This window comes from Littorina saxatilis, linkage group LG9 (assembly GCF_037325665.1).
Source record: "Littorina saxatilis isolate snail1 linkage group LG9, US_GU_Lsax_2.0, whole genome shotgun sequence".
Classification (NCBI taxonomy): Eukaryota; Metazoa; Mollusca; class Gastropoda; order Littorinimorpha; family Littorinidae; genus Littorina; species Littorina saxatilis.
Window position 1 is genome coordinate 37,049,716 of NC_090253.1, and position 25,144 is coordinate 37,074,859.

The 25,144-nt window shown below is 43.7% G+C and overlaps 1 protein-coding gene across 1 annotated transcript in view; it reads left to right on the forward strand.

Annotated features, from left to right (window-relative positions):
• The window catches only part of LOC138975951 (phosphatidylinositol 4-kinase alpha-like), a 102,336-nt gene that overhangs the window by 13,486 nt on the left and 63,706 nt on the right, over positions 1-25,144 (forward strand). The window contains exons 14-18 of the mRNA XM_070348730.1: positions 8,557-8,661; positions 16,201-16,384; positions 16,848-16,951; positions 22,730-22,889; positions 24,602-24,761. Coding sequence (XP_070204831.1) covers positions 8,557-8,661; positions 16,201-16,384; positions 16,848-16,951; positions 22,730-22,889; positions 24,602-24,761 — 713 coding nt within the window. The remainder of the gene's footprint in view (positions 1-8,556; positions 8,662-16,200; positions 16,385-16,847; positions 16,952-22,729; positions 22,890-24,601; positions 24,762-25,144) is intronic.

Below are 25,144 nucleotides of genomic sequence, written 5' to 3' on the forward strand. Positions count from 1 at the left end.
ATTCTTACAGTGGAAGATCTTGATGCATGACTTCTTTGGGCAGTAGAAGAGTTTAAGTTTTTGCATGGTAGGACAGTTTTACTACACAACTGAAATAGCTCCATAGTCACAGTGTTTGTCAGGCCAGACAACCACTTACGGAAAGATGCAGGGAAGGACAGATTACATGGAGACTTTTTTTTTGACAGTCTAGCAATCACACTTCTCAGGGAGAGAGCAACAAACAGAAAGCCAGAAAGACAAAAAGAGTCAGAATTAAGTGACATGATAAACGCACAACTATTGAGATGGAAAAAAAGAGAGAAACAGGGACAGTGAAAGAATTATGGAAAGGTTCACACTTTAGAAGTAAACAGAGAGAACAAAAATCAAAAGGAAAGAAAGTAGTCAAAGATGACCTGGCGACCACCCATTGATAACGACATGCCCTGACGACCACCTCTCAATAACGACATGCCCTGACGACTATCTCTCAATAACGACATGCCCTGACGACCACTTCTCAATAACGACATGCCCTGACGACCACCTCTCAATAACAACATGCCCTGACGACCACCTCTCAATAACGACATGCCCTGACTACCACCTCTCAATAACGACATGCCCTGACGACCACCTCTCAATAACGACATGCCCTGACGACCACCTCTCAATAACAACGTGCCCTGACGACCACCTCTCAATAACGACATGCCCTGACGACCACCTCTCAGTAACAACGTGCCCTGACGACCACCTCTCAATAACAACATGCCCTGATGACCACCTCTCAATAACAACATGCCCTTACGACCACCTCTCAATAACAACATGCCCTGACAACCACCTCTCAATAACAACATGCCCTGACGACCACCTCTCAATAACAACATGCCCTGACAACCACCTCTCAATAACAGCATGCCCATTACAACCACCCCAAAGGATCCCAGACCATTTTTTTCCTATGTAATTCACATTTCCATAGCAACCATCTGTCTATAACAAAACCTGTCAGTCAGTCCTTTAGGTGGTCGTTATAGACAGGTTGTCTGGACCAAGTGAGTGGGGAAGAAGATGTGAATGAACGAAAGAGTTTTACTGTGTGTTTTAGATGTGCTTAACATATTCCTGCACTTAGTGTATAATTCATAGAAATAAAAATGTTTGTTCTAGTTTTGTGCATTATGGATGTCAAAGCATGAGTTTATTTGTTGGTGAATCAATGTGCTGCATTATTTTTTAAATGTTTCTGGTGGCTGAACGCTATTGTTTGTAAGGCCAAAAAAAAATAGGTCTGTTTACGGTAACATAGGGTGAAAAAATAGGGTCGGTAGGTCAGCTTTTTTTTTTTTTCAATTTTTTTTCAAATTTTTTTTTTTTTTTTTTTTTTCTCCCCTCTCTATGATGTTTCACAGTTCATTTCTTCTCATCAATCCCTGTTTTTGCCTGTTGAAAAACGTTAATGATACTAAAACTCGCTGGATAGGTACTGATAATTTTCACCCCATCCTTTTCATGACAACATTTATCAAGCTTTACAGCTAGCGGGTGGCGAACACCACTGCGTGCATCCATTTTGAAAGGAAGTAACACGAGTGACGACCCTTTACTCCTAACAGTACTTTGAGCTTACCTCCCTTCTGTCGTCTGCTGTTTGAGCGCAAACAGCTCTATTTTGGATGCGGGTTTTTTTGTTTGTTTTTTTCAGACGATCCAAAAAATAGATTAGGGTCGGGCCTAAAAACTAGGGTCGGTCGGGTTACCGTAAACAGACATTTTTTTTTGTTTTGCCTAAGCTGGGCCTCGCATCCTGTGGCTAACTGTGTATCTGCAGTTTCCTCCCTGTCTTATTAAACCTGTTTCCAAGCCGTGGTAGTTTCAACAGGATTCACTCCTATTTCCCCATAACCCCAACCCCCCCCCCAACGTTTTGTTTTGGTAGGGGTATTCTAGCTCTGGCAAGAATCATCATTTAATCTGCCATTAAATTACATTCTTATCCCAACTCACATCAAGCAATTTACTCCAGTTTAGTGCTAGGACGCTGAATAGCATCGCCTTGGTAACAAGGGGAGGTCACCCTAAAAAAGAGCTACCTTGACCCCTTAACATGACAAGTCACGCGTGACTTCCTGACCTTGCCGCCATCTTTGAATCATTCACTCTCCAGCGGTCTGTGTCTACAGACGTGTTTTGATTTTGCTCCGGCTTTCAGCCGGTTTGTCTGACTTCTGCCTTTGTCAGACTCTGCCTTGGTACTTGCACACGGTCCCTCTGCTCCTACTGTGTGTTTGGGTGAGCATTTTTGTCGTTTGTTATCGTTTTGTGACTTAGGTTTTGTCGAGTACTTAGCATTGTTTACACTTTTTTCTGTTCGTCATGTCGGATAAGGAAAAGAAGAATAACGCTAAGTCGGCGGCCGAGCCTTCTCCTACGAGGAAGTCTTCTCGTAAATCTAAGCACTCGTCTAGTCAAGCTTCGATTAGAGTCACTGACCCTTTGTCTAAATCCTCGTTTGATGTTGACATAGACTTGCCGGATTCTCCGGCTATGCCTAGTTTGCCTTTGTCTGCTTCACCGGTCTTGTCCGGTTCAGGTCCGGTCAGCGAGAAGCAGGATGTTTCTGCTATTTTGCACTCCTTGAGTGCTCAGATATCCTCTCTTTCAGCGGAGTTATCTTCTACCAAGGCCGAGATGTTGTCTTTGCCTCCCGGTGTGGGGGGTGTGCGTTCCCTGGCCAGGGTGCGTGTTCCGCCCTCCTCCACTGTTACGTCTGCCGACGTACACGCCTCTTTTGATGGTAGCCGTGGTGTTTCCCTGCTGCGTTCAGCGGCTGCTTGGACTGACGACGATCAAGGTATTTATACTTCGCCAGTAACCGGGTTCTCCGGCCAAAACGAAGTGCGTGGTTTGGAGAGAGTAGCCACACCGGTTCGTGTGCGCGAAAGCTTAGGCCCTCGGTCTACGTCGTTCCGATTGAGTGAACGTCTAGATCGGGGGATAAGCCCAGACACGCGTTCGGTCTCCGACCGAACAGGGGAAGTGCGTCCTCCGACACTCCCTAGAGGAGCGGTTGGTGCGGCAGCACAGCTTTCACAGCTTTCCCCGCTTCCGCCTTACAGGCAGGAAGCAGTCCATAGAGACGTACCGCTTGGGTATAAAATCCCTCGTGTGGCGTCTCTTCCGGGCGACGCTTTGTCGGACTATGGTAGTCACGGCGGAAGTGTCGTGCCCGGCTTCACGGAAGTGAGGGACTACCAGTCGGATTTTGGCACTTCCGTCCAGGGTGACGAAGATGTCAGCTTCCGCATACCGAATAAGCTTCCGCAAGCTCTGGCGTTAGCGGCGGAAGTGGCTTCTCGGTATTTTGAGGAGGGTGTGACGGCGCCTTCCGGTTCAGTTGGTCAACCCTCTTCTGCTTTAGGGGATTTCCGTTCGACCAAGGACGAGAAACAGCAGTTCCGGTTTCGGGAATCCCCGTTAGTAGCGTTTGAGCTTTCAAGGCTTCTGGCCACTGGTCAGTCTGGTGGTGCTTCCCAAGCTGTTCCTCTGTTAACAGCTCATGCTCAAGCTCCTGAGTCTGTACAGGCTTATCTGGCTACTTCGAGTGCGACCTCAGCTTTGCCTCACGGCGCTTCTAAGAGGGTGTTGCTGTCTTTTAACCCGGTCAATCTCATTGACTCGTATGCCTTGCCGCGTTCAACGCTTCCGGTTACGCCGGAGCTCGCAGCACTTAGGCAGGATGGTTACAGCAGAGATAGAGCAGTCCCTTACACGGAAGCCTCTCTTTTGTCTCTGGAGGAGACTGGCAGGCGTCTGCTCGAATTGTCTTCTCTGTCTGAGACTCTGCAAAGATCTCTGTCAAGGTCTATCGCGTCGTCTTTAGATCCATTCATGTTTCGGGACGATGCTGTGGAGTTGGATGTCACTGTTCTGCTAGCCTCTCTGGCTAAGGTGTCGGCTGAACAGATGAATCTGTCGGCTCGCCTTTACGCTCACTCTATCCATGCTCGGAGGTCAGCTTTCCTCTCGGGATCTCGGATTCAGGACAAGGTGACCATTGAGGCTCTTAAGACCTCTCCTTTTGTTGAGGGTGCGTTGCTTGGTCAGCCATCCTTGGATGCGCTTCGCAAGGAGACGCAGGATGCGAGAGATATGGCAATAGCTCAGATTGCGCACCATGGTTTCGCAAACCAGAACAAGAACCAGTCCTCTTCTAAGCCCCATGCTTCGGGTTCGTTCAGGGGCAAGGCTCAGCGCCGAGGTTCTTCTTCTCGGGGTAGGGGCGGAGGTGCCCCTTACCCGAAGAGTGCGCCATCGTTTGGCAAATCGCGGGGGTCGGGGCGCAAGCCCCCCCCCCAATGATGCCCCCCCGATCCACCTGCTCACCTGGCCCCCACCCCTTTGGTGGCGGGCGGCCCCACCAGGGCCCTACTGGCTTGGTTACTGCTAGTAAACAGCCAGTGGATAGTGAGCATCGTGCGTTCGGGGTTCCGGCTCCTCTGGTTAGACGGCAAGGCCCCGTTGACCAGAGTTCCTCCCTCTTTTCGTTTTCCCAAGAGGAGGGAGGCTCAGGAGGCCATTCAGGGAGAAGTTTACTCGTTGCTAGAGAAGCAAGCGATAGAGGAGGTGTTGGACCGCAATTCACCGGGATTCTACGGCAGAATTTTTGTGGTGCCAAAAGCCTCGGGCGCCTGGCGCCCAGTCTTAGATCTGTCTCCTTTGAACAAATACCTCAGAGTGGTGAAGTTCCGCATGGAGACTCCGGCGTCGGTTCGGGACGCACTCAGGCCAGGGGACTGGGTGACGTCAATAGATTTAACCGACGCCTACTTCCACGTTCTCATTCATCCTGCGCACAGGAAGTGGCTGAGATTTCTTTGGGGCAAGAAGATTTATCAGTTTCGGGCTCTGCCGTTCGGCTTATCCCTTGCACCATGGATATTCACGATGGTTGTCCGCCAGCTTGCCGCTCTGGTCAGGCAGAAGGGGGTGCGTTTTCGGGCGTATCTCGACGACTGGCTTGTTCTCAGTCAGAGCTCGGAGTTGTGCGCGACACATACTCAGTGGGTGCTCGCACAAGCGCTGGAGCTGGGCTTTTCAATCAACCAGCTGAAGTCAGAACTCACGCCTTCTCAGGAGTTCACGTACTTGGGCATGACGTTCAACACAGTCGATTGGCTGGTACGCCCTTCACAGAGAAGGGTGGACAAGTTGCAAAGTCTCATTCGAACTCTGTCCTTGAAAGACAAAGCGTCTGTACGTGTTCTGACCTCTCTTCTTGGCCAAATGGAGTCAATGGCCACTCTTGTGCCCTTAGGCAGAGTCCACAAGCGGCCATTTCAGGCCGCCCTGAGTTCGCTGTGGAAGCCTTCTCTTCAGGGCTGGGAGACGGTGGTCTCTATCGAAAGCTGGTTTCGGCACACAACGAGGCAGTGGCTGCTTCCCTGGATTTCACAGGGGGTGCCAATCTCGATGTCCCCTCCAGACGAGTTTCTGTTCACAGATGCGTCTATGGAGGGTTGGGGTGCCCATCTTTCTGTTCACACTGCGTCAGGCCTGTGGAGCGAGACGCAGAGTCGGTGGCACATCAATGCCCTAGAGCTAGAGGCTGTTTTCCTGGGACTCCAGTCATTTCTGTCCCTGGTCAGGAACAAGCATATTCGGGTTCGCACAGACAACACGACCGTGGCGGCCTATATCAACAGACAGGGAGGCACTTTGTCTCTCACTCTCTCTGTCAGGGCATGTCAGATTCTGGCCTGGTGCAGCCAGCACCTGATTCTGTTGTCGGCGAAGTTCATTCCAGGCAAACTCAACGTCCTTGCGGACTGCCTCAGTCGTCCGTCGCGGACTTTGCACACGGAGTGGACTCTGACTCATCAGATCCTACAGCGTCTGTGGTTGCATTTCGGCAAGCCCACAGTCGATCTTTTTGCGACAAGATTCTCCCGCAGGCTCCAGGTCTTTGTCTCCCCCTTTCCAGATCCGGAAGCGTGGGAAACGAACGCCCTCGAAGTAGACTGGTCGCGCCTGATAGCTTATGCTTTCCCCCCGTTTCATCTCTTGGGGAAGGTTCTCAGGAAGGCGGAGCTGGAACAGCCTTGCTTGGTGTTGGTGGCCCCTTGGTGGCCCAGCCAACATTGGTTCCCCGACCTCCTTCGTCTCGCAGACGGTCCTCCCTTCTTTCTGGGCGTGAAAAAGGGAGATCTCGTGCAACCAAGGTCGGGGGTTCCTCACGAGAACCCCCAGTTCCTACGGCTTCACGCCTGGAAGCTGTCCAGGTATCGCTGCGCCGTTCTGGCGCCTCAGAGGCTACTTTAGGGTTTGTCCAAAAGGCCCACAGGGATTCGACCAGCACCGTTTATGCTTCTCACTGGTTAAATTGGACAAAGTGGTGTTCGGAGAACGGTGTTTCTGCTACTTCTCCTCGCTCTATGCATGTAGCAAATCATCTATCGTGTTTGGCTGCTCAGGGCTTGGCTCCTTCTTCTTTGAGAGTCAGGCGCTCAGCCATTTCTTCTACTCTGAAGCAATTAGGGCATAGCATTAACCTGGGAGGTGTCATTGCTAGTGTTATTAAGGGGGCAGCGATTGGTTTTGCGAAGGCTAAGTCTCCTCTTCCCGCGTGGGACTTATTTTTGGTATTGAAGTTTCTAGCCTCACCGGACTTTGAACCTTTAGCTTCAGCGAGCTTAGCTAACCTGACTCGTAAAGCATTGTTCCTCGTTTTGTTAGCCTCTGCCCGTAGAGGCAGTGAGGTGCACGCTCTCTCAGGCCTGGCTAAGGATATTTCTTTTGAGAGCGATGGCTCTGTCGTTTTAAGATTTAGGCCAGAGTTCCTTGCCAAAAATCAAAAACCTGGTCGTTCTTCTCCTGTTATTCGCATCCCTCCTTTAAGTAGGATTCTCGCGTCTGGTGACCCTGATTTGGTAAATTGTCCCGTTCGTACTCTCACCAGCTACTTATCCCGTACCACTCCTATTAGGTCTAGGGACCAAAAACTGCTCTTCATCTCAATTAACGCAGAACGGAGCAAGGACGTGTCGCGGGTCACTTTGGCAAGATGGGTCTCTACGCTGATTAAACAAGCGTATGCGTGGTGGCACAGTCAAGCTGGCATTGGGTATTCTGTCCTACCTATGACGTCGTCAAGGACGCACGAAGCCAGGGCCTGGGCTACTTCTCTGGCAGTCCTCCGCTCAGGCAGGCTAGCAGAGGTCCTAGACGCTGCCTACTGGAAGTCGCAGGATGTGTTCATCAACTTCTACCTGCGAGATGTGGCCAGCACTCGTCATGATGGCAGTAGCTCCCTACCAGCCATTGTCGCGGCTGGACAAGTCTTACCTTCTGTCTGAGGTAAGTGGAATTTTGTTTCCCCACCTCCTTCATTAGCATTCTGCTTGATGTGAGTTGGGATAAGAATGTAATTTAATTGAAAATTTTCATCTAAATTTTAATTTGATTATATACTTACCCAACTCACATAGTTGATACCCGCCCGCCTGCCCCGCTTTTGGGGTTTTATGGGGGTTTCTCCTAAAAAAGAGGGAAATTTTTCTATGTTCGCTTTCGATTGAATGATTCAAAGATGGCGGCAAGGTCAGGAAGTCACGCGTGACTTGTCATGTTAAGGGGTCAAGGTAGCTCTTTTTTAGGGTGACCTCCCCTTGTTACCAAGGCGATGCTATTCAGCGTCCTAGCACTAAACTGGAGTAAATTGCTTGATGTGAGTTGGGTAAGTATATAATCAAATTAAAATTTAGATGAAAATTTTCAATTTTGCCTTGCCTTCACACACACACACACTCGCACTCACACCCACACACACACACACACACACACACACACACACACACACACACACACACACACACACATTCTACCATACCAACACCTCCAATGCCCTTCCCTTCATTCCCTCCTTATCGTACCCTCATGCCCATACTCCCATGCCTTCAACTCAATAGAATTGCCCCTTTGAAAACATTTACTTTTTCTATATTATATATGCATCGTCGTCGTCCTAGAGTAGAATGTTGGCGTAACTCGATTCTTGGCGATTTTGATTTGAAGCAAATTATGCGCACACACACACACACAAACAACAGAGTATATCATTGGGAGCTTTGGTAAAAATTGTATGAACAATGCGTTGCTTTCCATCTCACAATAACTTCATCAACCAAGTTTTTATCCAGTGGTCTCATGAACAATCTGCCCTTCACCCAGCTATATCCAAAACTTATACCCCTCCCCAAACTTTGTTTTCATGAGAAGGAGTGTGCCTTTTAAGCGAAGAATGGAAACGTTGCTCCCATGCAGTCTACACGCCAGTGACTGTCAGTGCCTTAATTGCTGTCTGTATTGTACTGTTGTTGCAACTCCTATTCTCACTGACCCTATTGTTTTGCTTGCGTTTTGGTTGTTTGGGTGAGAGCAAGTCTTGTACTGTGCTATCCCTCTGTAAATTAGAACCACTTTAGTTTGCATGGTTGATTGCATTTTTGTTGAATTTTTCTTTGCAATGTAGTAGTTTTGAGTTATGGTGACAACCTGTTTCTGCCTCAGAGCTCAGCAGATCAAATCCCCGGAAGCTCGTTGGAACCAGCTAAAAATGGTCATGAAATTTCTGCGTCCAAACTCTTCGCTACTGAACCCTGTGCAGTTGGAAAGGCAATGACCTCCATGAGCATTTTGACACATGCTTGTGTCTCATTATAAGCACTAAATCCCTGATCACTAAAATAACACTGATCCCTAAACTGCTGTTTTGCACAGACATAAAATCAAAGGTTGCCCTCTCAGAAAGCAGACTGTCTCATCGTTTCAAGTCATGATTCAGGCAAGGCATTCTGACAGACAACCATGAAAAGTTTCCATGAAGAAAGGTTAGAAATAAAGAAAATAACGATAAAACACTGGAAATATGAAAAAAAAGAAATTTGTAAAAGACGAGGAGTTTTTTTACCTTTGGTCTCGTGTGAAACTGATTTTATTTTCAGAATTGATTCATATGACCGTTGTCAAAGTTAATAGATTTTGTGTCTGTGGGAAACTCCACTTGTAATGTGGAGCTTGAAAGAGCACTGCCATCTCTTTGCTGCTCTTTGCTTTGCGCAGTTTCTAACAAGAGCTATTCTGCTTTTCAGGTGCTATTCCTGGCTTGCTTTCTTACTGTTCAATGCTCTTCTTTTCTTATTCAGCCTGTATATTAACCAAGCTGTTTACCTGAAAAAAACTAACCCATACCGCAAAAGGTACGGTCTGTATTGAGTTTTATTCTTTCTGTCTTGATTGCTCTGATGAGCCTAGTTTTGACTGCACAACATTTTCTTGAAGGTTATACTTATAATTCTGGTTTTGATTTAAAGTGTTTTTGTTGAATGTTATACTTTTTGAGTCACTTGAGAAAAAGTGACTCTATGTAATCGGTCAGTGTTAGTCTGTCCGGCCGGCCGGCCGGCCGTCCGGCCGGCCGTCCGTAGACACCACCTTAACGTTGGACTTTTCTCGGAAACTATCAAAGCGATCCGGCTCATATTTTGTTTAGTCGTGACCTCCAATGACCTCTACACTTTAACGATGGTTTCGTTGACCTTTGACCTTTTTCAAGGTCACAGGTCAGCGTCAAAGGAAAAATTAGACATTTTATATCTTTGACAAAGTTCATCGGATGTGATTGAAACTTTGTAGGATTATTCTTTACATCAAAGTATTTACATCTGTAGCCTTTTACGAACGTTATCAGAAAAACAAGGGAGATAACTAGCCTTTTCTGTTCGGCAACACACAACTTAACGTTGGGCTTTTCTCGGAAACTATAAAAGTGACCGGGCTCAAATTTTATGTGAACGTGACTCCCAGTGACCTCTACACTTTGACGTCTGCTTTGGTGACCTTTGACCTTTTTCAAGGTCACAGGTATGTCTTGAAGGAAAAAAATTGAAATATCATATCTCTGAAACTATTCATCGGATTTGATTCAAACTTTATAGGATTATTCTTTACATCAAATTATTTACATCTGTATTGTGTTGTGAATAGCAATTTCTTCCTGTCCATCTGATGCCTCATATAATATTCAGAACTGCGAAAGTGACTCGATCGAGCGTTTGCTCTTCTTGTCTTGTGTAATAATGATCATGACTGTCAGGTAACAGGTAAGTTGAATATGACTGTTGCTGATCAAAAGAAGAGCTTCCAAGAATAATGGTTACCGTGACCACGGAAGCAATTTGTTGTGTATGGTCTATGCGCAAGACTGTGAATAACATTGTGTTTAATGTTTTGAAGTCTTGTGAGGTGAGAAGTTTTACATTTTTATTCTAGTAAGCAGACCGGTGAAAGCTATAATGCTTCAATGTAATTAAATTTATAACACAAAGAATGCTGTATGAATAACATATTTTTGAATCGTACACGGGCAAGCTGTTTCACTCACAGTCAAAAACATGTTCTTTGTTGCTTATAACCACAAGTCTTTTGAAGTCTCTTTCCTCCTCATGCTTTGAGCAGACTACCCAAACAAAGTATATGTACATCACTACATGGTCTATGGGAACACTCAATCACTCTCTCTCTCTCTCTCTCTCTCTCTCTCTCTCTCTCTCTCTCTCTCTCTCTCTCTCTCTCTCTCTCTCTCTCTCTCTCTCTCTCTCTCTCTCTCTCTCTCTCTCTTAAAGAACAGGTTGGAAGATTAGGCTGAGCCTAAAACCTTTATCCTTATGTAATAAAGTTCTGAGTTCTGAGTTCTCGCTCAATCAGTCTCTTGTCTATCTTTCTGTCTTTGTAGAGAATGAAAAGGTCTAAATGTTTTGGAGCAATTATGATAACATTCTTGGCTGTACATTTGTAAATGATTGTTATTCAAGTCTCAGTCTGTCTGTCCTTCTGTTTGTTTGTCTCTATCTCTGTCTGTCTCTCTGTCTGACTCTCTGTCTGTCTCTCTGTCTGACTCTCTTCTCTCTCTCTTTCTTTCTCTCGGCAACTTGGTGTGAGTGAGTGTGTGTTTGTGTGTGTGTGTGTGTGTGAAAGAGAAAGAGGGATAGAGAGAGGATAGGGATGAGTAGGTAGGATTATTAAGTGAAATACTGTACTGTACTATTTTAAAAGAGTGTCCGTTTAGTGAAAACTTTCCTTAGCTTGTTCAGTTGTTATGAATTTTGTTGTTGTAAATTCTTATTTTGCGTTCTTATGCATTTATTCACTTGACTACACACAAACAAACAAAAGTTGAGAGTACATTTCAGTCAGTTTGAGTCTTGTAAATTGTTTCATTTTATTTTGATCGCGAAAAGATCTATTTGAATTTAACTTTTCTTGATTCTTTTCCTGGTTTGTCTTAGTTGATTTTTCATTTTCATGTATAAAGCATTAGATGTTGCTTTGTTAAATGGCATTTATAGACAGGTGCAGCATAAATAAATCCCTGCGCCTTGAATATGTGCGCGATATAAATTGCATAAAATAAAAACAAAACAAAAAACTAAATAAATCCCTGCGCTTAGAACTGTACCCACGGAATACGCGTGATATAAGCCTCATATTGATTAATTGAAATACTGATGTTGAAATGTTGAAAATGGTTTCATTTTTTGTATTATTAGCATTGACACAATTTAGTGGAAATTTTTTTTTTATTAAACGTTAAGAATGTCAACCAGAATTGGAAGAAGACTGAATTTGAAAACTGGTCAAAGGGGTCAAGTTTGAAAAGGGGTAACAAAACTGTTACATGTACAATACACTAATGGAGTAACATTGAGCATAGGATTTTTTGTGAGGTCCATGTATTTACTCCAGAACAGATTTATTTAAGTTTTGCATTTTAGTCAGATTCAATTTATTTTAACTAATTTCATTATCCACTGCCCTGTGTTAAATCCAACCAGATTATTCACATTACTGGTGCTAATATAATATTGTATATCATGCATGGAATCAGTAAAAACTGGAAGAATAACCTGAGGGACCGAGTTTAAATTAGACATTCTCTCGAAGACTTTGATAACACTTTACTTACTTCTTTAATACTGTATATGAGGAATTTTGACTACACATGCAAAATGCTAAAAATCATACGTTTTTGACTTTTCATTTGTCTTTTGAAGAAAGGAACATGATCTGGTTAGTTCAGAAACCCTAGCCAGGAAATTGCAGGATATTTGTTGAATAATTTAAAAAAAACATAATAATTTTATAGTAATATATCCTTAGGGTGTTGTCATTTAGTTTATAACCGTAAAGTAATTACTTCAGGCAAGAGGTATTATGAAAATGAAGTTGTTGGATGCAGTTAGGTAAATGCATTTTGTTTTATTAGAACAACAGGTTGTTGGTCTCTAGTGTCATTGCCTTCAACAGGTTTTGAGTGTGCTTCGATCACCTCACTGAAAATTTGAAGATTGTAAATTAGTTCAGATGCACTTTACATGTATTGTGTTTAGAATATGTGTTGGTCTGTTGAAATAATTTTTTCAAGGCATTTGTGTAACTTAATTGTAAGTATTTCTTTTTTTTGTGTAATAATTGTATAAAAAGTTTGATTAAGGAATAACAATAGTTCAATCAACATTGCTGAAGATGCTAATTTTACAGTGCTTCGAGAAACCAATTTTTTTTCAATTAAATTTAAGATGTGTACAGCATATGCTTCTGTGTACAGTGAGTCCAAAGGGAGTCTCAAGCGCCAGCTATTAAGTCAATGGATGACACAGTGGACTTATTAAAATGGAGAGCATGCAGTCTGAATACTTCAATAGAATCTGAAATAACACTGCTTTATCAATGCCCTCACAACTATAATTATGTTTGCTGGAAGACAGGAACATTGAAGACAATTGGCTGATATTACAAGAGTTACTTTCTACTGACGCGACTCCTCAGGGTAGCATGTTTCAGAGAACATATGAAATAAAGCTTACAGGGATACAGTGTAGTGTCAGTTCCTGCCTAATTAGTTCTGCTAAAACAATGAATGCGATTATGTACATTTAGCAACCTCTTCATGAGAAAATGATGAAAAATAACTCTTGCCTCAGCACTGCCTTTGTAATCACAATGAATTAAGTTATCAATGGGGTCCTGATTTGGCCTATTATAGTCCGCTGGACCCCAAAAGCAAAAACTAACTAACTAAGTTATCAATACTGCGGCAGTATGTGGAGCAGTGTTAAACCTCATGCAAAAAGAACGGTTTGAAAGACACGGATTTCTTGAACGAACTCCCAGACCTTCTTGAAATGTACCACACAAAGAAACACTTGTTTGTTGGTGATTTTAATTGTCACTTCGACGCACAGGCAAACAGTTCAGTGAACCGAGTAAAGACATTTCTGAAGGACTATAGTCTTGTTCAGCTGATCAATGAACCCACACATACAGATGGTCACACTCTTGACTGGCTTGTTGTGCGTGAGGCCGACAATCCAACAAGCTCATTTTCTGTGAGAGACTGTCAGATATCCGACCACTCAGCTCTTTTCTTCAACATCAGCATTCAGAAGCCCAAGCCTGCAGTAAGAACGGTCACGTCACGAAACCTGAAGAAGATGAACGTGGACAATTTCAGGGAAGACGTGAGGGTGTTTGCCGCCTCCACTGCTGCCGACACGCCAGACACAGACCTCTTGATGGTCTTCAACACCTGTCTACGTCAGCTGATGGACAGCCACGCCCCCCTTGTCACCAGGCAAGTCACTGATCGTCCCTCAGCACCATGGATGTCCGAAGATATAAAGGACCACAAACGGCTCGTACGCAAGTGGGAGAGGTTATGGAGAACGTCAGGCCTGACAGTTCACCGTCAGATTTATCGTCAACAGCTTGACGACATCAAAGCTCTCCACACCAGTGCCAAGCAGGAATACTATACATCCCGCCTCGCTGAGTGCAAAGACACCAAGGCTCTGTTTTCTGTAACAGATGAGCTATTTGCGAAGAAGAAAGCCACTGCCCTCCCTAAATTGATTCCCCCATCAGAACTCCCCGAGACTTTCAGCAATTTCTTTGACCAGAAGATCTCTGACATTCGCAAAGGTCTCGACTCATCCAAAACACAAATGTCCTTCGCCGCATTTTCAGGGACCCCCCTTACACGGTTTAGCCCTGTTTCTGAGAAGTTTGTTTTTGAACTTATTTCAAAATGTGCTCCAAAATCCTGCACACTTGACCCCATTCCCACGTCACTCATGAAAACTTGCCTGGATTTCCTTGTTCCTGTTGTAACGAGAATCTTAAACCTTTCTCTTCAGTCTGGGTCTGTGCCTGCACAGTTTAAAGAGGCAGTCATAACACCACTTCTAAAAAAGCCAGGCCTTGACACGGAGTGCTTAAAGAACTATAGACCCATTTCAAACTTACCCTTTCTGACCAAGCTGTTAGAAAAGTGTGTGCTAGCGCAGCTCCAAGAACATCTGCTGAGTAATGATCTTTTGGACGTCCATCAGTCCGCATACAAGAAAAATCATAGCACAGAAACCGCTCTTCTTTACGTAACTGACAAGCTGCTGACCAGTGCTGACAACAAGGAAGTGTCTGTGCTCGCACTCTTGGACCTCTCGGCGGCATTTGACACCATCGACCACGACGTCCTCCTAAAGAGACTACAGTTCACGTTTGGAATTGCCGACAAAGCCTTCCAGTGGTTCGTGTCATATCTCTCTGAACGCTTTCAAAGAGTACAAATAGGTCAAAAAGAATCATCCCCTGTTCCCCTGAAGCACGGAGTACCTCAGGGCTCTGTTCTAGGCCCGGTTCTGTTTACACTATATACACAGGACCTATCTGACGTCATCTCGAGGCATGGCTGCGAACACCACAAGTATGCCGACGACACCCAAATAGAGGATTCTGCTCCCCCCAGTGATTTTCCAAAAGTGGTTAAAAACACTGAGCGCTGCATTGAGTCAGTTAAAGACTGGATGATAGACAATAAACTCAAGCTGAATGACTCAAAAACTGAGGTGATGCTGTCAGGCTCAAGGCATGCTTTAAATCAGATTGACTGTACTTCCCTGACAATAGGCGACACTCAGATTGTTTCCCAAACCGCTGTTAAGGACCTAGGCGTGTACCTGGACTCTGCTCTGACAATGCAAAAACACATTAGTTTTGTTTGTAAATGTGCCTTTTTTGAGTTGCGCAAGATTTCCTCTGTCAGATCATTCCTGACACTCCAAGCCACTGTTCAACTTGTCTCCTCTCTGATCCTGAGTCGACTTGACTACTGCAACTCATTGCTTGCCGGCCTCCCCACTGAAGAACTTGATCGCTTACAGAGAGTCCAGAACAGTGCTGCAAGGCTCATTCTGCAGAAGTCTAAGAAAGACCATGTCACTCCCCTACTTACCACCCTTCACTGGCTTCCTATGAAGTATAGAATCGAGTACAAGCTCGCTCTGTTAGGGTACCGCTGTTTTGAGAAATCACTTCCCCCCTATTTGTCCCATTCCCTCAGTATCTACGAGCCATCCCGTTCTCTCAGATCCTCCTCTGAAAAACTCCTTCGCATCCCCAAAACCAGGACCAAGACCTTTGGTGAAAGAACCTTTAGGTACCAGATTCCGACCGTCTGGAACTCGCTTCCAAGTTCTATCCGTGATTCCAGCAGCCTTTCCTCCTTCAAAACCCAACTCAAAACATACCTGTTTCGTAAAGCCTTTGCTTAGCCTGAGTAGACTCTCCACAACTCTATTCTGTTTTGGAACTCTCTACCCTGTATGTGCTTTATGGTCTCTTTGTCAATGGTATCTTTGTGTGTGCGCGTGCGTGCGTGTGTGTGTGTGTGTGTGTGCGTGTGTGTGTGTGTGTGTGTGTGTGTGTGTACTTTTAACATTGTACGCTAAGTTTTGCTTAGTGCTTGGGTTCTTGGTGTTATGTCTCAGTTAAATGTATGCTTTGTATGCTTGTTGATTTGTGCTAGTTTATTCTATAATGAATTTGTAAAGCGCCTGGAGCCAATTGATGGGACTCGCGCTATAGAAAAGTTATTTATTATTATTATTATTATTAAACCTACAAAGATAATTGATTAAAATCATTGAAGAATGAAGGTGGCGGAGCCATTGCTTTATGAATCTTGAAATCATGGGGTAGCATAAGATGGACATTTTTCAATGGGTAGTCAATTCTTGTCTCCGCAATGCAAAAGCTAAGTTTGAATTAACATGGATACCAAGGGTAATATTTAATCTCGCTCATTATTTTTCACAGAGAGTCCACCCTGATCTCCACCAACACCATTTTGACCTTGGGTCACCTTGCCGTGGCGCTCAAGGACACTCCGAAGACGGTGGAATCCATCTTGCAGATCTTCCAGCAGCGCTTTTGCTCCCCACCTTCTCCTCTGGACGTTCTCATCATCGACCAGCTGGGCTGCATGATCATGGCCGGATGTGTGAGTTTGAGGAGGGAATGGGGGGGTTTAGGGAGGGAAAGGGGTGGTAGGGAGGGGTTGGGAGATGGAGTTGGGGGGGGGGGGGTGATGGTGGGATAGAGATGGTGTGAGTACCAGCTAGTGCAATGAGTAGCAGTTGCATCTCATATTTTCATGAGTGTCAGGTAGTTGTCGTTTTTTAAGATCTATAAATTGCTTGTACTCGCAGGGGATACACAAAAGATGTTGGATGTTTCATTTGTCTTAAATTAAACATTCCACTAACTAATCTTTCTTGATTTTTGATTCTTAGAAAAAAAAACATCTAACGCAGAAGAAAGAGATTCTTAAAAAAGAGTATTTTACATCTCTTTGTATGTACTTGACATCCCTTAAGAAAAATTCATTAAAAGATTCAGGATGGTGAGTAAAAGCTAATGTAAGGTAATCCATTAAAAACCTTTGTTATATCTTCCTCTTTTAGTCAGGAATCTACCAAGAAGTGATGTCCATGTTCACACAAATCAGCGTTGAGAGCAGCTCCCCCTACAAAAAGACGGAAGCTGATGAAAAACTTCGAGGCTACCGGTAAGCATAAGAGCTGTGGACCGATCTAATGAAAATTGACGTTTGAGTGTGACACATGCATAGGTTTTGTAGTTATTGACTGATATCTTATCTAAACTCAGTAAACTTACTGACACTATCAGAACCACTGGATTATCTGTTTTCCCACTGAAAGTAGAAACAAATATGTCGTTATCTTGCATTTGCCCCTTCGTCTTTCTTTTTACAAGATACCTAACAATACCCCCCCTCCCCCCCCCCCCCCACCCCCACTACCCCTCTCTCCACCCCCACCCCTCCCCCCGCCCCCACCCCCCAAAAAAAGAGAAAAGAACAGCAACACACACACAATAGCAAATAATAACAAGTCGCGTAAGGCGAAAATACAATATTTAGTCAAGTAGCTGTCGAACTCACAGAATGAAACTGAACGCAATGCCATTTTTCAGCAAGACCGTATACTCGTAGCATCGTCAGTCCACCGCTCATGGCAAAGGCAGTGAAATTGACAAGAAGAGCGGGGTAGTAGTTGCGCTAAGAAGGATAGCACGCTTTTCTGTACCTCTCTTTGTTTTAACTTTCTGAGCGTGTTTTTAATCCAAACATATCATATCTATATGTTTTTGGAATCAGGAACCGACAAGGAATAAGATGAAAGTGTTTTTAAATTGATTTGGACAATTTAATTTTGATAATAATTTTTATATATTTAATTTTCAGAGCTTGTTTTTAATCCGAATATAACATATTTATATGTTTTTGGAATCAGCAAATGATGGAGAATAAGATAAACGTAAATTTGGATCGTTTTATAAATTTTTATTTTTTTTTTACAATTTTCAGATTTTTAATGACCAAAGTCATTAATTAATTTTTAAGCCACCAAGCTGAAATGCAATACCGAAGTCCGGGCTTCGTCGAAGATTACTTGATTAAAATTTCAACCAATTTGGTTGAAAAATGAGGGCGTGACAGTGCCGCCTCAACTTTCACGAAAAGCCGGATATGACGTCATCAAAGACATTTATCAAAAAAATGAAAAAAACGTTCGGGGATTTCATACCCAGGAACTCTCATGTCAAATTTCATAAAGATCGGTCCAGTAGTTTAGTCTGAATCGCTCTACACACACACACAGACACACACACACACACACACACGCACACACACACGCACACACGCACATACACCACGACCCTTGTTTCGATTCCCCCTCGATGTTAAAATATTTAGTCAAAACTTGACTAAATATAATTAAAAAAACAACCCAATACAAAAAAATAAACTAGTATTGAAAGCTTGTTGTATTTTGTTACACCTCCGATGTGCATTTTCAAAATGGCATGATGCTCAGGCTGATGGCTTTGAGGATTAGAACATTTTAAAGAGTTTAATTTCAGCTTCTCAGGAATGATTCAGGCAGAGATGACAAATGATGGTTGATTTCTTCATAACTCAGGATTTAAAGTTTTCAGAGCGGAGTAATGAAAGATAATTTTCAACAGCCATGCAATCCAAGCGTAGATCCGTGAGAATGAAATGCCCACCTGTGCATGAAAAACTGACTATCTCTCCATTGCTTTCTGTTCAAAAGTTTCTGACATACTTTTTTCCAGTGATGTTTATGGCAGTACAGGTCTTTATTCAGAGTGAGTGGCTGCTTTGGTATTTTCTGTTAAAGACTTATACATTTTGTTATTGTTTCTTCTTTGTTAAAGTTGAGTTGCATGCGTTTCAGTCCGAGAGGAAGAGTATCAGTGCGTCTCAGATCTAGTTCTATTTTTAGATTTTCACAGTTTATTGTTGTGTTCTGCCGTTGAAAGCAGATTCATGTGGTGCAATCTGTGCGCATGCTGAGTCTTCCCGTTTTCTTTGTGTTGTTGTTCGACTCCTTTTCCATTTTTATATTTTCCACGTTGACATTGTTGATATTTTGAACAGGCACATGTCAAACCTCAACAGACATTTTCGGCCACCTTTGAAATAGACCTACTAAGGAGACTTACGTAGACTTTCTTTGTTGCATGTACATGTACAAGCAACTGTCACATGCAGTCATCATTGCTCTTTCCCTTGTGATGATCGTCAGATACAGTGGAACCCCCGTTTTAAGACCTCAAATAATCTGAGAAAATCAGATCTTAAATAGAAAAGAGTCTTCAAATGGAGATTATAATGATAATTGCAGATATTAAAAACAAGTCGCGTAAGGCGAAAATACAACATTTAGTCAAGTAGCTGTCGAACTCACAGAATGAAACTGAACGCAATGCCATTTTTCAGCAAGACCGTATACTCGTAGCATCGTCAGTCCACCGCTCATGGCAAAGGCAGTGAAATTGACAAGAAGAGCGGGGTAGTAGTTGCGCTAAGAAGGATAGCACGCTTTTCTGTACCTCTCTTTGTTTTAACTTTCTGAGCGTGTTTTTAATCCAAACATATCATATCTATATGTTTTTGGAATCAGGAACCGACAAGGAATAAGATGAAAGTGTTTTTAAATTGATTTGGACAATTTAATTTTGATAATAATTTTTATATATTTAATTTTCAGAGCTTGTTTTTAATCCGAATATAACATATTTATATGTTTTTGGAATCAGCAAATGATGGAGAATAAGATAAACGTAAATTTGGATCGTTTTATAAATTTTGATTTTTTTTTACAATTTTCAGATTTTTAATGACCAAAGTCATTAATTAATTTTTAAGCCACCAAGCTGAAATGCAATACCGAAGTCCGGGCTTCGTCGAAGATTACTTGACCAAAATTTCAACCAATTTGGTTGAAAAATGAGGGCGTGACAGTGCCGCCTCAACTTTCACGAAAAGCCGGATATGACGTCATCAAAGAAAAATGAAAAAAACGTTCGGGGATTTCATACCCAGGAACTCTCATGTCAAATTTCATAAAGATCGGTCCAGTAGTTTAGTCTGAATCGCTCTACACACACACACACACACACACACAGACACACACACACACGCACATACACCACGACCCTCGTTTCGATTCCCCCTCGATGTTAAAATATTTAGTCAAAACTTGACTAAATATAAAAAGCAAAGTCTTAAAAGGGAGGCAAGTCTTTAATGGTGGGGGAGAATCTTGAAAAGGGGGGTTCCACTGTGATACAGATTCATAAACAAGGCTGAAATGAAATCAACTGTGGCATTATCACAGTCTGAGTTACTGAACCTCAATGGTCATCAATTTTAGAGCAGCATAAACAACTTCCATGGATAAATATTTACTCACAAGGGCTAATTTTACACCAGAATCAGGGTCTTTTGGCCGATTTATGATAGAATTAATGTCTTTTTTTCTAATAGACGACGTTGGGAAATACCTCTTTGTGAAAGAGTGAATACCCTTGCTTTTAGGGAGACAAACAGTCCACACATGCTCCTCGACACTGTTTGTCTCACATAAAAGCGAGGGTATTAACTCTTTCACAACACGTAAAAACCTGACAGTTATTTCCGGACTTCGTCTATAAGTGTGTTAGTCTGTGACATTTTTGGATAAGTGAATCATTTGTGTGAATCCCAGCCAGAATGATTGGTCCGATATTTCAGTATTTAATCCATCAGTGACTGGCAACTGATGCCTGGAGCCTAAACATTGATACGAGAAGTATGTTGTATGTATTGGCCAGCATTCCCGTCTGTACCCAACACACTCTGGCCAAACTCAGTGCATGAATAGTCAGTCTTTTACAGTGGATTACGCCTTTTTATACCTAAAAAAAAAACCTTGAGATGATCAGGTCTTGAAAAGGAGGTAAATTTACAAATGTTATGAAAAGAAATCTGTCTTTAAAAAAACCCAACAAGGTCTTAAAAAGGGTTGGGGGTGGGGGGTGAATCAGAAATCAGGGAGGTCATCAACGGGGGTTTTCGTTGTACAAATGTTTCATCCAGGACCTTGGAAATCTCTTTGATAATTACTGATACATAATCTGAAAAGAGGAAATTTAAGACTCCTTGTTTTGAGAGCAACCGGCTTTTAAGACCTTAGTTTTTCAGATCCCCCCCGCGGGTTAGGGGGAAGAATTTACCCGATGCTTCCCCCCCCCCCCCTCCCCCCGCTGGTTAGGGGGGAAGAATTTACCCGATGCTCCCCCCCCCCCCCCTCCGCAGGTTAGTGGGAAGAATTTACCCGATGCCCCCCCCCCCCCCCCCCCCCCCCCCCCCCGCGGGTTGGGGGGAAGAATTACCCGATGCTCCCCCCCCTAACCCGCAGGGGGAAGAATTACCCGATGCTCCCCCCCCCCCCCTGCGGGTTAGGGGGGAAATTTACCCGATGCTCCCCCCCCCCCCCCCCCCCCCCCCCCCGCGGTTAGGGGGAAGAATTTACCCGATGCTCCCCCCCCCTGCGGGTTAGGGGGAAGAATTTACCCGATGCTCCCCCCCCCGCGGGTTAGGGGGAAGAATTTACCCGATGCTCCCCCCCCCCCCCCCCGCGGGTTAGGGGGAAGAATTTACCCGATGCTCCCCCCCCCGCGGGTTAGGGGGGAGAATTTACCCGATGCTCCCCCCCCCCCCCCCCCCCCCGCGGGTTAGGGGGAAGAATTTACCCGATGCTCCCCCCCCCCCCCCCCCCAGGGGTTAGGGGGAAGAATTTACCCAATGCCCCCTCCCCCCCGCGGGTTAGGGGGAAGAATTTACCCGATGCTCCCCAGCATGTCGTAAGAGGCGACTAACGGATTCTGTTTCTCCTTTTACCCTTGTTAAGTGTTTCTTGTATAGAATATAGTCAATTTTTGTAAAGATTTTAGTCAAGCAGTATGTAAGAAATGTTAAGTCCTTTGTACTGGAAACTTGCATTCTCCCAGTAAGGTAATATATTGTACTACGTTGCAAGCCCCTGGAGCAAATTTTTGATTAGTGCTTTTGTGAACAAGAAACATTTGACAAGTGGCTCTATCCCATCTCCCCCCTTTCCCCGTCACGATATAACCTTTCGTGGTTGAAAACGACGTTAAACACCAAATAAATAAAGAAAGAAAGATGACCTCTATTTTGAGACTCCCTCCCTGTTAGACCTGATTTCTAATCATTTTTGAGTTGTTAAAAAGTGATAGGGGGGTGCCCCTGTACAGATTTCACATCCAGCACCTTGGACTTGGAGATCTCTCTGACAACAATTTCTTCTTCTGTTCTTCTTCGTTGATGGGCTGAAACTCCCATGTACACTCATGTTTTAAGCACAAGTGGGTTTTTATGTGTATGACTGTATTAACCCCGCCATTTAGGCAGCCATATGCCGCTTTCGGGGTGAAGCATGCTGGGTATTTTTGTGTTTCTATAACCCACCGAACTATGACATATTGGATCACAGGATCTTTTCCCTGCGCACTTTGTCTTGTATTTACATGTACACATGAAGGGGGATGATTAAGGCACTTGCAGGTTTGCACATAAGTTGACCTGGGAGATCGGATAAATCTCCACCCTTAACCCACCAGGCGCGGCCGGGATTCAAACCCACGACCTTCCGCTTGGGAGGCCGGCGTCTTATCCACTAGGCCATTGCGCCCGTCTGACAACAACGAGTGATACATAATCTGTTACACAGAAGATAATGTAAAATGGACCCCCTCCCCCCAATTTAAGACCTCTCCACTTTTTCCTAGATTTTCTGTTCATTACATCTTTAAATTGAGCTCCGTTTTCAGACTGATCCCCTCCCTTTTAAGACCTGATTTTCTCAGATGTTGCGGCATCTTAAAAGAGGGGTTCCTCAAATTGTACATGATCTGTGCACGGTGTATGATGAACATGATCTGTGCACAGGCAAGTGTCTCAAGCGGTGATCAACGCCCTTGCCAACATTGCGGCCAACCTGAACGGGGAAGCGGAACAGGTGGACCTGCTGTCAAGGCTGCTGGAACTTTTCGTCCAGATGGGGCTGGAGGCGAAGAGAGCTAGTGAGAAGATGTCGGGACTCATGAAGGTGAGCGGGAAGTACTATGCTGAACTGTTCTGCATGGTCAGAAATGTTTACGATATTTTATCCCACTATCTTCTGTATGTTGCTCAGATCTGGAGAATTTAAAAGTCCTCCCCTTTTCCCTTCTCCGCCCCCTCCCATTCTCCCCCCCCCCCTCTTCTCCTATCCCCCTCCCCCCCCCCACTCCTCCCCTCATAGTCAACAGTTTAAAACTGATCAGCCTTTTTCCTGTATCTTTCCTGTGTGCCTCAGATAAAATAGAGAATTTCAAAGTCCTCCCTCTCCTCAAAATTTGTGATGATTTTTTCCCTGGCATTCCTGCAACCAATTTTCTCTTTACCAATGCTGTCCAAGCGTTATGTGTTATAGAATTTAAATCCCCAAACTTCATGACTATAGTAAGTAAACTTGAAAAGAAGAGGAAAAAAAAGAAGGAAAAAAAAAGAAAGAGGATTCCAGAGGCCAGGAGTTTATTTTGGTGTTGTCAAGAAAAAACAAGAGACAATTTTGTGATGATTTTGAATTTGTTCCCATCTCGTTAGTAACTGGCTGACAGACGGATAAATAATATCTTTTTTGTGTGCATTTTGCTCCCATGCTTTTATGTGCAGAATTAGCTCTACTGGTTTTACAGACGTGAATTAAAATTTGTTTCAGAATGTGTTTATGATAAAAATTCTGAAACAGTTGGTAAAGACCACTTTATATTTATGTTATTTGTTTGCTTTTGTTGTGGAGTGTTAAGAATTGAATTTGGTTTTGATTTTGTTGATTCGGTGGGTGAAATATTTTGATACTTTCGTTTATGTTTGAAATTGTGATCATTCAGAGCATTTGCTTCCAAATGTAATGCCTTACTTTTTTATGAACTGATTGTTTTGTTTTTGTTCTGATGCCATTAAATTATCATAAGTAAAGTAAAAAATTTGCTCCCACAAAAAGAGGCTATTAAAACTGTTTTTTCCCCATTCATTGAAAAACACATTTGATCTGATTTTGAAAAAAAGAAAAGAAAAGAAAGATCACTTAGGCAGTTTCTGTTTAATGCATGCATGCATGCATGCATGCATGTCTACACAGACAGTGAGAATTAAATCTTATTTCAGTTTAAAAAAAAAAGAAAAAAAGAAAGGTTGTTCATAGGCTCTTGCATCAGTTAGATACTTTCTGAATGCTAATGTTCAATTGTATCTTTATGAGTATTGATTGACTCTGCAGTTGATGCTGATATTTGTTGTCAGAACAGTTGCAGAAACTTCCATGATATGCTGTGCAGTTGGTGCTTACATTTTCTATTAGAAGAGTCACAAGAACTTGAATTAAGTCTTTTGCGCAGATCTAAGCTGTTGCAGTTTAATTGCATTTTGAAAGATCAGAGAAACTAAGGGAAGTAATTAGCGCTCTAAATGCATTAGAGTAAGTGAGAGTCCGTACTTTCATCATACTATCCTGAAGAAGGTAGTTTATCACTGCCGAAATATTGATGAAGAACAGAAGAACATACCAAACCTGGTTTCCTGTTGTGTCCTCTTTTTGTGTAATGGAGAGTTATTCAGGCCCATTCTCCTGGCACCTGAGAGAATAACAAGCATTTAAATAAACAAGCAACTTTCATACTCACTTGCATCTTGCAAGTCTTCATTTTAATCTTGCATTTTGAAAGATTCCCACTCCAGCATGATGAATGAATAATGACACTCTTACGATGATTGCAGGCGTCGAGCACAGCAGGCAACCTGGGCGTTCTGATCCCTGTGATTGCGGTGTTGATGCGCCGCCTGCCACCAATCAGCAACCCCAACCGACGTCTCCACAAGCTGTTCCGAGACTTCTGGCAGTATTCTGTGGTCATGGGCTTCACTGATGAAGACTCGGGTGAGCTGATGTTTTTTGACAATCTTGGCCCGGTAGCTCAGTTGGCAAAGCATTGGACATGTGATTCACGGGTCACGGATTAGAATCCGGGCTGGGATCGAGTCATAACACATAAAGTTGACCAGTGTCTGTCCACGCCTGGATTCGAACCTGTGACCCGCTGATCACAAGTCAAGTGCTCTATCAACTGAGCTACCGGACCCCTCTCTTGGGCCATCTCTATGGTCATACAGTTGAACAATGTCAGCAAATGCCTGAACATGGATGTAAATATTCATCTAATAAGGTCGTTTTGAATGCAAAACATGTAAAAACTAACAGTGGCTATCAAGCAGTGATCAGCAAACATGTTAAAAGTAATTTGTACCTCATGTGCAAACCAT